Raw genomic sequence first — 19,356 nt, 5'->3', positions numbered from 1 at the left:
GAACAGATTACAGTGAGAAATAAAACCAGAGTGACAGAATTTATTCATCAACATTTGTATAAAGATTTACATCTCAACCCGACTATTTTACTCTTATTACAACATGTATTTCTATAACAACAATTACAAATATCCCGACGTATATTGTATAGCACGCTATAATCAACGAAAAATTAGAAATCAGATAGTTCTAAAGGTATTTTGCTTGTAGCGCCAAATACTTGTTTCATTTTCTGTTTTGAATCAAAACAGAAAATGACGCAATTATTTGGCGCTACAAGCCAGAATGTATACACAACGTTAAGAACTTTATTCTTGCAAATATCTCAGGTTATTGAAATACATTTCCAAAACTCTTTAGTACATGCAAGACAGTTTTTTGTGCAGTTTGTGCCTAGAGCTTAAGGTATAAGAATAAATCATTGAATACGTCTGACATCGATGAGTTTCACGTTGCGTGCAGCTTAACCGTGCAGTACAAATCGAACACAGGCTTATTAAATATATTAATTCTGATGTATTTCGAATTGAAATAAGCAGCATAAAAATTTGTGTTTTTTGGACTAGTTGAAATTTTAAAGAAAAAGTGTTTTAAAAAGTTATTTGAACAAACAACAACACCAGTTACCGGTGTGTTTACATCCATTGGAAACCCCACAAAGTCACGTGATTCTGCACCTTGAACATTCATTATTATATTTTGTTCTTACCAGCGAAATTACACTCCTGACAATTTAAAAGCCAATACCGTTTCTTTAATAAAAACTCACAAATTGGTGTGGACAAATTTATTATACGTTTGTAACACTGTTTATCGATACTTTGGTTATACGTGTTTCATTAAAATAGCGTTTTATTTCTTAAGCCTTATTATCACAGTGACAGCAGTTTAGGTACTACTTCTTATACCGGTGAAGGCAAAAAAATAAAATTAGTACCTTTCAAATGAAATTAGTCTAAAATAGTTCACACAGTATATTTGTTAGTAAAGTTGTGTCAATATATTGATTAAAATTACGAAAATATGTCAATACGTTATTTTAAATTACATACATTTGAAAAAATATTTTGTTTAACATTTTAGTTAACGAAAACTAGTATACATACTTAATGTTCTCATTTGATAAAGTAAAGATAACGTTAATAAGGATGATTAGGCATATAATATGTATTTCATTAATATATGTATCGAGTTAACTCTACAGGTAGTTAGATTACTTAGAGAAAGTATCCGTTTGCAGCTCATTCCCATTAATTTGTACACCAATAATAACGTACTCTCAACATGGTGTTCATTTATCAATATGAATTAATGTTTTTGATATGCTGCTTCGATGCTTTGTGATAAAATTACACATTTCCTTTCATACAGACGTTGATGTAATGAATAGGATATTTCTGAGGAGAAATTATACATTATTTTGAATTTAATTTCCGTAACCGCTGTGTTAACTGGTTAAGGCTTCTTTTCATGTACCCCGGTGTTATACTGCTAATTTCCGACAACGAGATGACTGTTTAAGATAAATATTCCAATAATAAAAACATATCATAGGCAGATAAGGGATGCCGTATATATTGCTTCCCGAGGTAATTGATTTATACCTTTGAAACGAAAGTTAGGTATTATAAAAAGTGTTATCATGTGAAGAACCAATTTCTTTGAAATGTGATTTTGTGTACGAACGTTATTTAGTCCTTTCACGCCTATTTTAATGCTATGGATTGACAGATTGGTATTTGTTAACGTGGGACACCTGTTGTTATGATAACAAACAGCGTCTTCATTATTCCGATACCGTTGACTGATTAAAAAGAATGTGATACTATTAGAGCTTTCACCATCTCCTACAATATTTATTATTAAATTGTTCGAGAAGTGTATCGAAGTTTGATCTTTTTTTATATGTCTGTCACTCAAACATTTAAGTAATAAGCAATTTTTAATTTGTTTTTGTTTATATTTAGTTCTAGTTATCGTGCTATTGTTTTATATGTATTTTAAATGTGTGTTGTGAATATGTCTGGCAATCATTTTGATGGACCGTTTCAAACCGATGTCAGACACCGCTAAGAATACTCACCTTTATTGTTTAAGCAAAATATATGATGGGTCAAATGACTTAAGAAAATTGTTACAACATTTTTAGGGATCTCTGTTGTATAAATGAATTGCTCACATAGGTTGACAGTTCGTGCATTAAGGGTTTTCGGTTAACCGGTTATTAACCGGTTACGGCGAAAGTTTAACCGGTTAATGTTTTTGTAACCTCTTGCATCCCTAGTTTTGATGTACCGATTTTGCTCAAAGTTTCGGACACTCTAAATTTTCGGACACCCCGTTTGTAGCCAAAATAATTATGTTTTATGATTCTAAATTATAAGTCATTCTGTTGTTTTTTTCCTTATTCATGACTCAATTTTTCCGCAAGTTTATGTTACCAGAATTTAGTCCTTTTGCTCTTACCTTGGGGCACTTGGATCACGCGTTTTTTCCCCAACCATATTAAGGTCCAAAAAACTGGCAGACGCATGGCTAAAGGCGATGGGCCATCACATTTGAATTTTCGGCTTATTAAAATGAAACTTTACATAAAATAACAGTAATTTATACTATACGGCGTATTATTTTACAAGGAGGTCCTATTATTCCTTTACAAAAATGACTTCAATTTCCATAGCCGAATGCGATCGTCGATGCGATACTTTTTTAATGTTTCATAATTTTTCAAACACCGGAATGTTTGTTTCATAATATTCGGACACCTGTACTTGTTGAATATTGTTTTATCTAAATTTTTAGACACGGAACAAATATGTTAAAGTTTTCCAAACTTAGAATAATTACGGTAAAAGGCATGTTACAGCTTACATGAAATATCGTGTCCTATCATTTATAACCAGGACGTCTCGCAGCAAGTATTTACGTTGACCGGGTACTGCAATAATGAGACGGTCGCCATTCGGAAACTTCGAGCATCCAGCCTCGACCTGAGTCGTTCTCTGAGCGTGGAATGTAGACAGGTAACGTCGTCGTAGAATGTTTAAATACACGTTTTTTGGAGTAAAAGTAAGCAACGAGTAAATTTATCATCGTTTCAACGACAATATTATGGAACACACACTTTTAATTATGAGAAACAACCATGTATACAAATCTGTACATCCCTGTGTATCGCATTTGCGGGTTGATAGCTGGAAATGGATCGGTACCCTTTGATTTAACCATGTGCACAACCCATTGAATCAAAACAAGTCATGTGCGAGACTTTTAACATTCGACGACCCGCCCGATTGCCGAACGCCATACATTGGCTACATTTTATACATTTATACATGTATACATACAGTATACGGATGCGTAATTTCACTTCTCGAATGTGCATACCCTTAGATATAATCCGCGTACGAATGAAATAATCCCTCTCGCATTTTATTGATACACTCTTCCCCCACCACATATGGAAGACCGGGCCCTTTCCCCAAGTTATGAAAAGTGCAGAAATTCAATACAAATCATAATCATTAAGTATCAGTTACATACAATATAATTTTCCGCGACGGTTGCCCCCATATTGAAACAAGTGTCCACTCGACATCATGCACAGCGCGTGAGCACACACTTTAGTCGAGAAGAGCCCCCCGTGGACTCGATGGATATGGCTTCGTAAAATGTTGTCCTAATACAAATAGATGCATACACAATTTATGTTCTTGTTGGTTTCCCGCAGTAATTTTACTCGTCATTTAAATAAAGCTGCAGTTGTTGTCCCACGCCAACGTTGCGAGGTTCGTGGGTGTGGTTCTGGAGCCGGGACATAATCTGCTGCTCATGGAGTACTGCCCCAGGGGTAGTTTACAGGTAATCGGTGTTTGTCTATTCGGAGTCGTTTCGGATATTTTCATATACACTCGGTAACATTCGTTGATGTTCGGAAATAGATCAGGTGTCCCTTTCACTCTGATCACTTTTTTCGGGTTTTGAAATCGTTTTGGTCTAAAGCGTGATCTGTGTCTATGCTATTATTTCGTAAGCTAAGCTAGCAAAAATAAATATTGCTCTTTTTCGTGTATCAGGTACGACCGATATATCAAATAAATCATTTCGTCGTTTAGCGACGCTCGTGTGTATGTTTTTACTAATACACTGTACATTTATATTCGTTCAAGGATATTCTCCAAAACGACAGCATTGAGCTTGACTGGTCGTTTCGATATTCACTGATGAACGACATAATTAAGGTATGATAGCAAAGGAATTAATATTGTCTTACATACTGAGTTACGATCATCGTGAAATTAAAAAGACTTTTTAGGAGTATTGTTAATGACGCATCATTTGAAATATCAGTTTGGAATTTTAGTTGTGTGAGCGTAGGCTCACAACTCTTGTAGAGGCACTTTTGCAAGTCAGTCTGCTGTTAGCTACGCTAGGAATTATAACTGCAAGTCAGTCTGCTGTTAGCTACGCTAGGAACGATAACCACTGTCTGTTTATCCTTCACCACTGGTACACTGCAGCAGACAGCCTGTATGTAAACAATAGGTTTAAGAGCTTGTGCGACGATATTGGCCAGTCTAGTGTTTATAACAGCTTGTGCGACGACATTGGCCAGTTTATCATTGAAATCTGTACATATTGGCTGCTTTCAGGGAAAACGGGGCTTAATGCTGCATTAAAAGTCTGTCACGTGGGCAAAATTGTTCCTAAATAATTTAAAGAAAATATATCAAGTATTAGATACACATAACACAACATGTACATGATTATAGGCTTGTTATTCTTTAACAAGGCAACAACAATTCTAAAGATGGTTGCAAGTGCAGAAACCAATTGTGAAAAAAAGAGAGACATATTGTTGTTATTTTGTCTAAGTTATCTCTATAACATAAATATGAGGATAACCAGTGCACACACATCTCGACCTGTGCTTAAAGACACTCTTTATAAATTTGAATGGGTTGTGTTCATTTCAAACTTGCGATATAAAAAGCTATAACATAATTTTGAAAACTGAGTTGCGTCTAAGATTATGCAATAGCGAACAACTTCAGTGTCTTCAGCGCTTTGATTATAGGAATGGAGTAGTAATTGAGTCGATGTAACATAAATAAACTGTACCAATGTATAAATACATTAGATATGCATGTATGTTTGCGTTGCTTTGTAAACCAAAATGTATTCCCCATACTAGTTAGCGCATGGTATGTTTTGTCTAGTTATATAATATAGTAAAGATGTATATGTAATACATACTTCACTTATAGAACTAACGTTAGGAGCAACACAGATTACACATAAATCAATAACGTGTGCTTGCACAAATATTGCTGTATTAAAGTGACTTGTTTACAAATAGGCAAATGGACAACTTTTGTCAAATTTATATTTGCTTTTACGGGTAAACTTAATTTAAAATTGATTAAATCATAAAGCGCTACAAACGCAAAACTTTTTAATTTAGTTTTTTTTAATTGTTGTACTTAATTTTGTGACAACAATTCGATAACGAGTAGAAAGTTAATATCAGTGGGCCTTACATTTTTCGTTTAATAATGTCTTCTTCTAACTTCTGTTTCTGTTGTTGTTGTTTTTTCAGAATACTCGAGCTCATTATTGCCCAAGTTCTAATATATCACTTAAAAATAAAAGAAATTCCGTCGAAGTAAACATCGCATTACCAAACTTTGAGATAAATTCCTTTAATAATTAGTGTATCATGTATTTGTTACTATTTCGACTCACCCAAAATGTCATTATAAAACGGACACTTATATTATTCGTTGAGCTCGGCAAACAAGAAAACGCCATCTCGTCTGTTGTAATGGACTCCCTTCACTTTCAGGGCATGTTATATCTTCACAGAAGTCCCTTGAAAATGCACGGGCGTCTCTCGAGCACCAACTGCGTCATTGACGCCCGGTTCGCGCTCAAACTCACTGATTACGGACCTCATTCGCTGCTCTATCCAGAGAGGGATCTGATACGCAGGGTATCTAGTGAAGAGGCCTGCAACAAAGGAAGTAGGAACAGTTATTTTAAATGATGCTTGAATAAACAGCAATAAGAGTAATAGGTCCTCGGTTCTATCTCATATCCGACAGTGTTCTCAAAATAGATATAAAAAATAAAATTAAATAAATCGTACAAACACGTCACTGTTTATTAAAATGTCTTAGGTACTAAACATGTTTCGGCCATATGTTTCTCAAAATATATACGAAGAAACACAGTATTTCACAATAAACGGATACTAGATTTGTCTATCAGCTCGAGACTTTGAATGTAATAAAGCAATAATAAACTGTTTAAGATACCGGATGAACATCTAATACGCTGCTATTGTTCATCATTAATAATAAGGAACGCTGTGACATCGTATTGGTATAACCCCGTCTTTGCTAACATGAACGACGGGCTGTGCAAGATCGCCTAGATTGACAACAAGGGGTTCTTACTACGACAATCGCTTTTCTAGAAATGGAATGTCGCGATCGTCGTTAAGACGGTGTTTTAGGCCACGTATAATCCGCTTCAGTCTATTGGTTCCGATACTTCGTACATGCCTTCCGGTTGTCTTTTCAGAGCTAATGTGGATGGCACCTGAGCACCTTAGGAACTCCGACGGCAAAATCGGTGCCTCGCAGAAGGGGGACGTATTTTCATTTGCCATCATCTTGCAAGAAATCGCCACGAGGATGGTTCCCTACGAACTCAACCAAGAGGATGTCGAAGGTCTACTCATATATTTACCTTATTTGTGGGAAAACTGGGACTAATGATTGTGCGGAAAGTGCCGTCCCTGATTAGCCTGTGCAGACACTTTCCGCTACTATATAATTTTTTTGTTTAAAGGAAGTCCAGCCCAGTGTCGTCCCAGATTTGCGTGTACGGACTGCACAGGCTAATCTGGGACGACAATTTACGCTCATGAGTTAAAGTCTCCCAGAACGAGGCTCATATGTGCCAAAATGTTATTACACAGTATTTCCATGAATTATAAAAACAACCAATTGCATTTAATCTAACACACTTGGCAAGTTTGACAAATGCCAAATAGCGATAACCGAACTATGCTGTATTTACAGCGAACAAATTATATGCACCACTTCCGTGTTGCTTCAGTTATCATCGGTCATCTGCAGACTCCAGGGGACAATATCTTCCGGCCGCTGATTCCTGAGGAAGCCTGTTCTCCGAGCCTGCGCACTATGATAGAGAACTGCTGGGAAGAGGACCCTCGTGGAAGGCCGAGTTTCGCCGAAATCGAGGAGATCTTCCGGCAGATCAGAGCGTGCGTTGCTATTGGTTATATTTGTAGATTTATTGGCGTCGCCCTGGAGGGCGGCGACTAGTATGTAATGCATTTTTTTCGCTTATGGGAGGAGAAGTTATTTTACGGATCAATGTATACATTTTTGTTTTAAGAATATCTTGCATAGTGGTGATTTTTTTGTGTAAATTAGTGTAAATAAGTACTGCATTTGTGCCTATTACGTTTCTTACAACATTTATAACCAATAATGCAAAGCTAATTGTTTAATTAATAACTGATCCACAACTGATCACAGGGGAAAGATCACAGGGACTGGGCAAATACGCGAAACTTTCTGGTTTTGTATAAAAACAAATGATGTTTTGTATAAAAACAAAACATAATCAAAAAATATTTATTTTGTGGTTTTTCTAATTTGCTTATTCAGTGGAGAATCAATGTAGTACGATATTTGACGACCTATCGCGCAAGCAAGTTTATTGGAAGGCGTAGTGGTACGAAAACGTACAATGTATAAGTTTATTAATAGACATATAATAACGATCGCTATACAGAACTTCACCAAATAGCAGTATATAAGTGAATGTCAGCCGGAATAGCTCAGTTGGGAGAGCGTTATACTGAAGTTGTTTACGCAACGGTCATCTAAAGGCACCCCGGTTCAATCCCGGGTTCCCGTACAAACGGAACAGTTTGGCGGCTGACAATTTTTTCAGTCAGGCTAATAAATATAATAAAGCTTTATTTTATGTAGACATTTTTAAATCAATTAGACTACAATTGGACATTTTTATTAAAATTAATGGATGCAAACGATAACAACGTTACAACGTTTATTAAAATGTCTTACATCACTTAAATATCTTATAAAAAATACACGTGTTTTAATATTAACAAATAAATGCAAACAACACATCTATTATCCATGTATTTTTATGGTTGTCTATCATAGGCCTATCCCTACCACATATAGAGCGCGAAGCGCGACACGTATTATTGAGTGTAACAATGAGTTGCGATAAAAGAAGCAGCCGCTTATCAAGGAGGAGCTGTGTCCCAGCAACCCGTTTTCCTAGAGTCAAGCACTCCTCGGAGTTTTTTTAAGAACCACATATAGAGCGCGAAGCGCGACACGTATTACTATCCAGGTGGTATGGGCCCTTAAGCATTATCCGACCATTACGTCCATAGTTATCTTCCTAAGAAGTTGAGAACTTTTGAAATACTTGTTCGAAGTCCAAAATTTTCATCCGATTGTTCCCAAACTTTCACAGGTTTTTTTTTATCAATGAGGACCCAACCCAAACTCTATATGAGCAATATCGGACCATAAGTCCAGAATAATGTCTCTTTGAATTTAAAAATAAAAGTGAAAAACTGCTTGGTTAGGTGATTATGTCAACATTTTTCAGCGGATTCTTTCAAAACTTACAGTGTCTTCATATCAATGAGCATTTTTACCTCATTTAAAATGAGAAACATCGGGACAATAAGTCCAGAATTTTTTTCTATTAAATTTGACATAATAAAAAATTTCCACTTGTTTAAAAGATTTCACAACTTTCGTCTAAATCTTTCCAAACTTGTTAAGTGTTTTTATATCAGTATTACTCGAACCCTATTGAAAATGATGAATATCGGAGCAATAAATCTATTATAATCTTTTACTGAATTTCAAAGTATTGTGAAATGCAGATTCTTTATACAATTCACAGTTTTCATGCACTTTTTTTCAAACTCATTTAACTTTTACAGTGTTTTCATATCAATGAGTACTCAACCCCTATCGAAATTGAGCAACGTAAGAATAAGTTCAGAATCATCTCCCCTTGAAGTTGAGAAAAATATGAAATTACGCTTACAAGATGAAGCAGATTTTTTAAAACCTACACAGTTCTGTTCCATTAATGAAAACTGCACACGGATACCAGTAAAAAAAGGAAACCAATGTAAATAAAATGAACTATGATTATTTGGGGGTTACAACACAAAATCAAAGATAATGGTTATTTGGGGGTTAAAACACAACGTCATAAATAATGGTTATTTCGGGGGTTATAACACAAAATCATAGATAATACCAGTATCTTTTTCTATTTTGTGTAAAATAATCGGCCAATATATTAATATTTACAGTAGAAAAAAATCGTTCCACGTAACTTCATTGAGTGCCTTTTACTGAACCCGACTTCTGAATTGAATAATAAAGAACATTTTCTTTATAAATTATAACACGAAAGTGGGTTGCATACAAAAAAATGATTCAAAATCTTGATCCTCCTCCTCCTCCTCTTGGTCCTCCTTCTCGTCCTCATTATCATTTTGTTGTTAGTGTTTCTTTTCGAAACACTACAGAGCCTTCACGTAAGAAAATAACAAATTATTGAATATACCAGGGGACTACAAAAAGCGCAGTAATATAACTACAAACATGTATATTGTGTCATGAAACAAAAAATACATTAACTCGATTTCAAAATTCGTGTCTTAGGGTAATACAATAAATAATTTTAAGATCATTTGTCATATTCCAAATGGTGAAACCAAATTGAAAAGTTCTAACTTCAGCTCTTAGACAAGAAATATTATAAAACCAAACATATATGCCACACAATAACTTCTTATTATATCAAAAATATCTATACAAACAAACATGATAAGCTGATAAGCATCCTCGATAACTATAAAAATAATCCAACCTTTGATTCATACCTCACCAAAGTACATAATGAAGATTCAAGGTCATCAAATTCCGATCAACCAAACAATTTCTACATGGAGTTTCTAGAAGGACCTCCTCACGAAAGTGTATGAAATCTTGGAACGGATACCCTAGAGCTACAGAAAACCATGTATTTATCAATAGGTTTATACCTTTTTTTGACGATGCTGCTTCAGCGAAGCAGCTCGTTTAAGTTATCATACCATGAAAAAAATCTTCACAATGGCGACCTATATAAAAGACCGAGCCAGTCCGATTGAGTTAGCAAAATTTTCTAAATCGGCATTCCTCGCTGATTATCATTGATAAAGGTGAACGCAGCTTGGTTCCCGTCCTCTTTCAAATTCATCGAGAGGTTCGGGACAGAAACCAGACACGAAACTGTCAGGTGGCACTTCAAACGCTGTGACGCTGGGAAAACCCCAAATGTAGTTATTTTTAGATTTGATCGAGAATGTAACCCGCCTCCCAGTTTCGCTGAATGGGTCAAGTTCCCCACGGGTTCTACTTCCCCGTACCCCCAATTTTTTTTTCGTACCCAAAATTATTCGTACCCAATTTTATTTCGTACCCAAATTTGTTTCGTACCCACATTTATTTTCGTACCGAATTTTTTTTTCATACCCAACTTTTTTTTCGTACCCAATTATTTTCGTACACACATTATTTTCGTACCCAAATTTATTTTTGGCATATTTTTTTTCGTACCCAAAATTTTCGTACCCAAATTTTTGTTCGTACACTAAATTTATTTTCGTACCCACATACACAATTGTGGTGATGTAGATAAACTTAAATTGATGCTTTTATATCCATCCGCTTCAAAAGCGTCACACCAGTACTGTCAGTATTTTGATTATCAGAATGCCAACGGCAGGAACATTATATTCAAAACCATTTCCCGTTTTAGGAGTAGATATTAAACCAAAAGCAGGCAGAATGATACAGTTTTTGTAAACTAACTTATTGTTAATTTGTTTAACTGTTGATACGTTGTCAGCCTTCATAGAATGAACTTAAAAAAACATCAACTTCCAACGAAACAACATGAAAAAAATTGTTTGGGATGAACACAAAATTTGAACACTAAATTTGATATTTAGGGAAAAGAAACATTCTGGCAACCAGTCACGAATAAATCGTTATCGTCGAGCTATTTCCTTTAAATAATTAAAATTAAATATTCTATAGCGGCAAATCCACAAACATCATGGACAACCTGCTGCAGCGCATGTCCAACTACGCGGATAACTTGGAACAATTGGCCTCTGAGAGAACCAAAGCTTTCCTGGAGGAGAAACATAAAGTAGAGGAGCTGCTGCACAGGCTGTTACCAAGGTGAGTCCAGAGTAATTGACAAAGAACTTTGGCGACAAAAATTACCCGTTACAGGTGTTCTTAAGCGTGATTTTTCAGTGAATTGAGAACATATATGAACGGATTTTTTTGTCTTATGTCACGCTACGAGTGCTTCACAATGTAACACATGGTCTTCGTTTACTTAATTGAAGATACATATTTATAATATCCGCTACAGATGTGTTCATTCTGATTATTTCTAAAATCGCAATGGCTGTTTTATAATTGTAAACTATGAACAAAATTTACAAAGTCAAAAACGGACAATAACAGGTAAATCGTATATATCTTGGAGCTTATTATTTACTCGAGTAAATGAAGAGGCCAATAAAGGTAATACACATCGCCTTATTTAATTACTCTTGTTTGTTCAAAAGGTCGGTAGCCGCACAACTTCAGAAGGGCCAGTCGGTCATCCCCGAGACGTTCAACAGTGTGACAATTTACTTCTCGGATATCGTTGGTTTTACAACAATTTGCAGCAGTCTTTCGCCAGCTGAGGTGAGGTTTTGTGTGAATATTTCTAAAAACAAGCAATACAATACCATTTTTCTATACGTATAAGTCAGCCTATGTACTTGATTAGCAGATAACGCCAGACATAAAAGGTCGGGGTTTTTTTTGCACTAAAATTTATAAATGTGTAAAATTAGGATAAACCCTATTGTTAATTTACTGAATATGTGTAGCAATCAAGATTCCGAGTTCTATCGTAAATTTAGCAATTTTATCGATTGTAGCGCTCATGATTAAAAACTAAATAATTAATATGTCGTACATGAGCGATTGTAGCAAATGTATAAATAATTAAGTGAATATGATCGCAAACTCAACGGTTAATAAAGCGAATATGATCGCAAACTCAATGGTTAATGAAGCGAATATGATCGCAAACTCAATGGTTATTAAGCGAATATGATCGCAAACTCGGTGATTTATTTAACGAATATGATTGCAAACTCAATGGTTAATTCAGCGAAAATGATCGCAAACACTATTGTTAATTAAGCGAATATACTCGAAGTTTGCAAATATTATTGCAATCTCAAAGTTAATGAATCGGAAATGATTTTAACGAGGTATAAACAGGACACATGGAAAGCTAGAATGTTGTGATACCATGGCACATAAATTATTTTAGATTAACTTAATCTTTTTTTATAATCTTTAACATGATAATGCGATCGTATAATGCCCTATAGTTTCATCAGTGAAACCTAATTTTGCTACAGACATGTTCGTTAACATTAATAACTGATTCATTAATGTTCAGGCAAATTAAAAAATACATATGTTAGGGAAATTTTAGCAAGAGTAAATATAGGTTGTTTGTTTTTTTTCCAACCGACACGTGCATTAAGACCTAGATATGGTTAACTGATATATCGTTCGTTTTGAAAATTGTCTGTCTATGCAAGTTGAAATATTAATGTGAATACATTCGACAAAAAAACACAACTATTCTGTCACCTCATTTAACCTTTGAAAAATGTGTTTGACACACAACTATTCTGTCACCTCATTTAACCTTTAAAAATGTGTTTGAAATCATGAAAGCTGTTGAAGTCTAATTGAATTAACAACGCTACTTTAATTTAACTTTGAGATGTGTTTACCCTATTTTAATTGGAAATTAACTACATGGTACTGGAACTACAGTATTATTCAGACTGAAGTATGTTTACGTGATATATAAAAAGACGTATAAAAACATCATTATTAATTGTTTGTACGGTTGTATCATTCAGTTAGCGTCATGCTTCTTTTTTCAGGTCGTGGAACTTCTCAACGATTTATACACAGCTTTCGACAACATCATTGATAAATTCAAAGTGTATAAGGTAACATCACTTTTCTCCCACTTGAAATATTTTTGCTGAATAAAGAACGATTATATACCAGTCATGTTTAACTAACGATTTGTACACTACACGTAAATGCCGACCTGTCGTTAGTTTGTTGATTGTCAAACCCCTTTAAACAGTAATTGAACAAACGACTAGATCTTAAATATAGGATTAATTATCCACTAGAACTACACACTTATAAATGTTTTGGGGTAAACATTCTACCAGATTACTCTTCATGTTGATTATGAAGGGAAAAAAAACTTACGTAGTTAGGTTCAGTTTGAAACCTAAAAAGCAGAAGGACATATATTGTGCGTGATATTACTGTCAACCAATGCTTTGTTTTATGAATAATGTCACCTTAAGCAAACTACCATTAATGACCGTGTCGGGAAATGTAAAGAACACATCAATTTGATGTAACTATAAAGCAATAATATTGTGACTAATCATACATCAAATACACTTGTATGTGCTATGACATCTAATGTTGAGGTACATGTAGAACCAAATCCGCTATGACTTTCGAGAAGGTCCCCGTGAGCGTAGTGGATATGGCGTTCGGCTAGCGACCCGGAGGTCATACATTTTAACCCCACTGTGAGAGAGTTCCTTAGATCACCCCAAAATACTTCTTGTACCTGATCTTCCCAGGAATCGGAACCGATTGTGTTTTAATAAGCCCTCAGCTTTCGAGGCAATCGAGCTAAATTTAATAGATTTTAACTAAATCCTATATGTGTATGGCTAAATATATGTGTTAATTTATTTTATCTCTGCGATGCGTAATGAAAGGTGGAGACTATTGGTGACGCTTACATGTGCGTCTCCGGTCTTCCTGAGCGTATCGGAAATAGTCACGTGACAGAGATAGCCGACATGTCATTGGTCATCCTGAAGTCAGTGGAAGGCTTCACGGTTCGGCAAAGACCGGACACAAAATTGAAGATCAGGATTGGCATAAATTCAGGTGAGTTGTAACCTATTGTATTGCGCCTACACAAACACATTTTAGGATGTAACTATATCGTCTAACACCTAATCAGTTTCCACGCAGGTCGCTCTTTATTGAAAAGGAAAGCACTTCTGTGTGATAATCATGAATGTACATTTGTGTAATGACACGTGCAAACAATTCACACATTTGACTGTATGTAGTATAGAGTAAATAAATATATAATTATACTCATTTGTTTATAAATTACACTGCATATTTTGTAAGCAATTTGCATACACATGATTTCGAAGTCATTAACGCGTATACCTTTCAACGAATGAATAATTACAGGTAAACCTACATCGAGTGTGTATATTCAAGATAAATCAGATCAGATTTTTATCATTGTGATCACAGGTGGTTAGCGTGTGGCTATGATATTAATTAGCAAAAACATCATTTTGAATAAAAAATAATAAGATTATACCGAAAACTCAACTTCTCTGAAAAAAATCACTATCATATATATATATATATATATATATATATATATATATATATATATATATATATAAATATATATATATATATATATATATATATATATATATATATATATATATATATATATATATATATATATAACAAGATATTAAACTCAAAATGACCCGAAAACAGGGTGCATCGCTTTGAACAGCCAGAACTTCATCGATTGTGCAGCGATTTCCATGAACTTGGTCTTATTCAACGCAGAAATAAATATCCTTTTTGGAAATGTACATATCTTGTAATTTTTTTACAAATGCTGGGTCAAATTTTTAGAAATTACACTATACACATCTCGCGTCACCTACTCGTCATCGATCTGACCCGATCGAAGACTGAAATCTTTATGGAGTAAAGTGCATTTTCCCTGCAAAGTTCACAGACTTCGGTACCATAGTTCAATAAAACGTATGAAAAAAACATTCTTACCGTTCTTGCCGTTACATTATGCATCAAAACTAACTGTCAGGCGCCGTTTGAAACCTTTGTTTACATACATTTCAACTGGCCGACATTTAAAACAAACGAGTGATTTTATTGGTCCGATGCGAAGGTGTGTCATTACACCTGAAGATTTCATTCATTAATCGGGTCTGATCGTTGACGAGTAGGTCACGCGAGTTGTGTTTCGTGTTATTTCTTAAAATTCGACCCAGCATTTGTAGAAATATTACAAGATATGTACATTTCCAGAAAGGAAATTCATTTCTGCATTGAATAAGACCAAATTCATGGAAATCGCTGCCTAATAATCCCCACGCTTTTTGAAAAAAAGGTGGGGATATTGTGGTTATCTCCGCCGTCCGTCCGTCCGTCCGTCTGTCTGTCTGTCCGTCCTGGCCACTATCTCCTCCTACACTAAAAGCACTAGAACCTTGAAACTTACACACATGGTAGCTATGAGCATATGTGCGACCCTGCACTATTTGGAATTTTGATCTGACCCCTGGGTCAAAAGTTATAGCGGTTGGGGTGGGGCCGCGTCAGAAATTATCACACATTTTTTTAGGTTATTTTAAATTTACTTCTTTATTTCTACACCGATTCACTTCAAATTGATACTGGACCTCTCTTATGACAATACGGTCAATCTCAACCATGCATGGCCCCATTCCCAACCCTGGGGCGCCCCGCCCACATAGGCCGCACCCACCAAAAATTTCCATTTACTATAATTTTTTCATTTCTACACGGATTCACTTCAAATTGATACTGAACTTTTGTTATGACATTAGGGTCAATCTCAACTATGCATGGCCCCAATCCCAACCCTGGGGCGCCCGCCCACATAGGCCACACCCACCAAAAAATTCCATTTACTATAATTTTTTCATTTCTACACGGATTCACTTCAAATTGATACTGGACCTCTCTTATGACAATACGGTCAATCTCAACTATGCATGGCCCCATTCCCAACCCTGGGGCGCCCCGCCCACATAGGCCACACCCACCAAAAATTTCCATTTACTATAATTTTTTCATTTCTACACGGATTCACTTCAAATTGATACTGAACTTCTCTTATGACAATACAGTCAATCTCAACTATGCATGGCCCCATTACCAACCCTGGGGCGCCCCGCCCACATAGACCACACCCACCCAAAATTGCCTTTTACTATAATTTCTTCATTTCTACACCGATTCACTTCAAATTGATACTGAACCTCTCTTATGACAATACGGTCAATCTCAACTATGCATGGCCCCATTACCAACCCTGGGGCCCCGCCCACATAGACCACACCCACCCAAAATTGCATTTACTATAATTTCTTCATTTCTACACCGATTCACTTCAAATTGATATTGAACTTCTCTTATGACAATACAGTCAATCTCAACTATGCATGGCCCCATTACCAACCCTGGGGCGCCCCGCCCACATAGACCACACCCACCCAAAATTGCCTTTTACTATAATTTCTTCATTTCTACACCGATTCACTTCAAATTGATACTGAACCTCTCTTATGACAATACGGTCAATCTCAGCTATGCATGGCCCCATTACCAACCCTGGGGCCCCGCCCACATAGACCACACCCGCCCAAAATTGCCTTTTACTATAATTTCTTCATTTCTACACCGATTCACTTCAAATTGATACTGAACTTCTCTTATGACAATACGGTCAATCTCAACTATGCATGGCACAATTACCAACCCTGGGGCGCCCTGCCCACATATGTCACACCCACCCAAAATTGCCTTTTACTATAACTTCTTCATTTCTACACCGATTCACTTCAAATTGATACTGAACCTCTCTTATGACAATACGGTCAATCTCAACTATGCATGGCCCCATTACCAACCCTGGGGCCCCGCCCACATAGACCACACCCGCCCAAAATTGCCTTTTACTATAATTTCTTCATTTCTACACCGATTCACTTCAAATTGATACTGAACTTCTCTTATGACAATACGGTCAATCTCAACTATGCATGGCACAATTACCAACCCTGGGGGGCCCTGCCCACATATGTCACACCCACCCAAAATTGCCTTTTACTATAACTTCTTCATTTCTACACCAATTCACTTCTAATTGATGATGAACTTCTCTTATGACAATACGGTCAATCTCAGCTATGCATGGCCCCAACCCTGGGGCACACCTAGGTCAAATATTCGGCGTGGGGATACGCGTCGGCCTCTGCCGCGCCATTTCTAGTTGATAAAGTTATGGCTGTTCAAAGCAATGCACTCTGTTTTCGGGTGATTTTGAGTTGGATACCTTGTTATATATATATATATATATATATATATATATATATATATATATATATATATATTTGATAGTGAAATTATTTTTCAGAAAAGTTGATTTTTCGTTATTTTTGTATTATTTGTCATTCGAAATGATTTTTTCACTAATTAATATCTTAGCCACACGCTAACCACATGTAATTGTGATCAGCGCGATGTTGTTGAACGATTATGCTGACATAGTTTACTTATGTCCTGTCAAAATGTAAGAGCTATAACTTTGAAAGAGTTTAAGCACGTAGCGGCCGTGGTCGGATTGAAATTTACAAATCTGAACTCAATTTCTCATCAGGTCCAGTCGTCGCCGGCGTTGTCGGCCATACGATGCCTCGTTACTGTCTGTTCGGTGACACGGTGAATACCGCCTCGCGTATGGAGTCCACCTCGCTACGTTCGTATACACATCTTTCCTTCCAAATCAATCAATACAAATAAAAATGTATTGTTAATCGTGGTAAAAAAAAACCGAATAAATTTATCGTCCATCAGTCTTACATGTACGCTTCTCATTAGTATGTACTTGTGTTTATTTTTTTCGTGCAAAATAGGTATACCGGCTTTTGTTATTCTAGTTTTCTAATTGTCTAGAATCTTGTCAACGTATATTTTTATAATGAAAGATGAAACATTTCAATTTCTTCAGCGCTTATGATACAAATGTCCGAATCAACGTCAAAATTGCTGTCTGAATTCTCTAACTACGTCACCGAGTATAGGGGCTTCATCGAAATTAAGGTACGAATGTTTATATCGTTTTGAATGCCCGGGCATCCAGAGGTAATATGTTGTACCATAAAGTAATTAAATGTATCCCATTATAAGAACTACTCAGTGACCCAGATAATTATTTGGGACATAGGGTTTTCACCCATTGATTTTAAAAAATAGGGTGATTTCGGTCTTGAAATAGGGTGAAATGAGTTATAGAAATTCATACCTTTAAATCATTGCTGCTTTTGAATAAAAGCCAATCTTGGTAACTTCAACGTATCCATTCAGATTCACATTACTTCTGTTGAAGCTGCAAACTTGTATTGATTCAATAAAACTGTAAACTATTATAATTAACTTTTATATACTGATGTTTCATAACATGTTAAATTCTTGACACTGTTCTTAATATAAACTTAAAAAATCGATAACACGAATGATTTGTCACTTAATGGCTCTTGCTTTCTTGGGTCAAAAAGTTTGCAATCGATTGATACAACCGCAACAACCGCGGAGGTCTTTCGACCTCTCTTAGACATTTTTATTTCGCATTGTTATAGAAACTGAATTACAGACGCTTTACAAATACATGCACAATGAGCGACGGATTAAATCAGATTGAAAACGCATGTATGTCGTAAATAATTTAATCAGATGCTGTAATAAACTATGAAATCTAGTCCGCAGAGCGTTTGAATAACTTTGACTGTTTTCCTGCTCCTTCATCCAGACGATTGCTGAATAAAAGCGACGTAGCATTACGATAATAATTGCAAAGAGAATATACCGAAAATGACCAAAGAATTTTCGATTGAAGCTATTGTATTGTACGCATCGAATTTTAGGGATTTGCGTATAAGTTAAATTAGTTGCGTTTTTAATACGCATGATATTGTATTTCTTTGCGTTTTTAAACATTTTAATAGGGTGATAGACGCAGATACGCAGCTTATCTGAGGCACTGCTACTGCTGAAACAAACACCCAAGGAATTTACTGTCTGTCTCCATTTATCTAATTAAACCGACACGTGCTTTGTAATGACTTCAGATACTTGAATTTAATTACGTCATTTGATACGTATCGTGCTTTTTATCTGAAATGTAAAAACCATTACAGAAAAAGAGAAAATGTTAAGATACATATAATGTATAATATTATAAGCGATTTTGTTCGA

General features: G+C 35.6%; 1 protein-coding gene across 1 annotated transcript in view; it reads left to right on the top strand.

The window, feature by feature from the left end:
* The window catches only part of LOC127846000 (atrial natriuretic peptide receptor 1-like), a 32,410-nt gene that overhangs the window by 12,941 nt on the left and 113 nt on the right, over positions 1-19,356 (top strand). The window contains exons 14-24 of the mRNA XM_052377181.1: positions 2,905-3,024; positions 3,758-3,862; positions 4,171-4,242; positions 5,847-6,024; positions 6,587-6,736; positions 7,127-7,295; positions 11,191-11,337; positions 11,736-11,859; positions 13,131-13,199; positions 14,004-14,178; positions 18,113-18,204. Of these exons, the coding sequence (XP_052233141.1) occupies positions 2,905-3,024; positions 3,758-3,862; positions 4,171-4,242; positions 5,847-6,024; positions 6,587-6,736; positions 7,127-7,295; positions 11,191-11,337; positions 11,736-11,859; positions 13,131-13,199; positions 14,004-14,178; positions 18,113-18,204 (1,401 nt within the window). The remainder of the gene's footprint in view (positions 1-2,904; positions 3,025-3,757; positions 3,863-4,170; positions 4,243-5,846; positions 6,025-6,586; positions 6,737-7,126; positions 7,296-11,190; positions 11,338-11,735; positions 11,860-13,130; positions 13,200-14,003; positions 14,179-18,112; positions 18,205-19,356) is intronic.

The sequence above is a fragment of the Dreissena polymorpha genome, chromosome 9, assembly GCF_020536995.1.
Source record: "Dreissena polymorpha isolate Duluth1 chromosome 9, UMN_Dpol_1.0, whole genome shotgun sequence".
Lineage (NCBI taxonomy): Eukaryota > Metazoa > Mollusca > Bivalvia > Myida > Dreissenidae > Dreissena > Dreissena polymorpha.
This window is presented reverse-complemented; position numbering and strand designations above follow the sequence as displayed.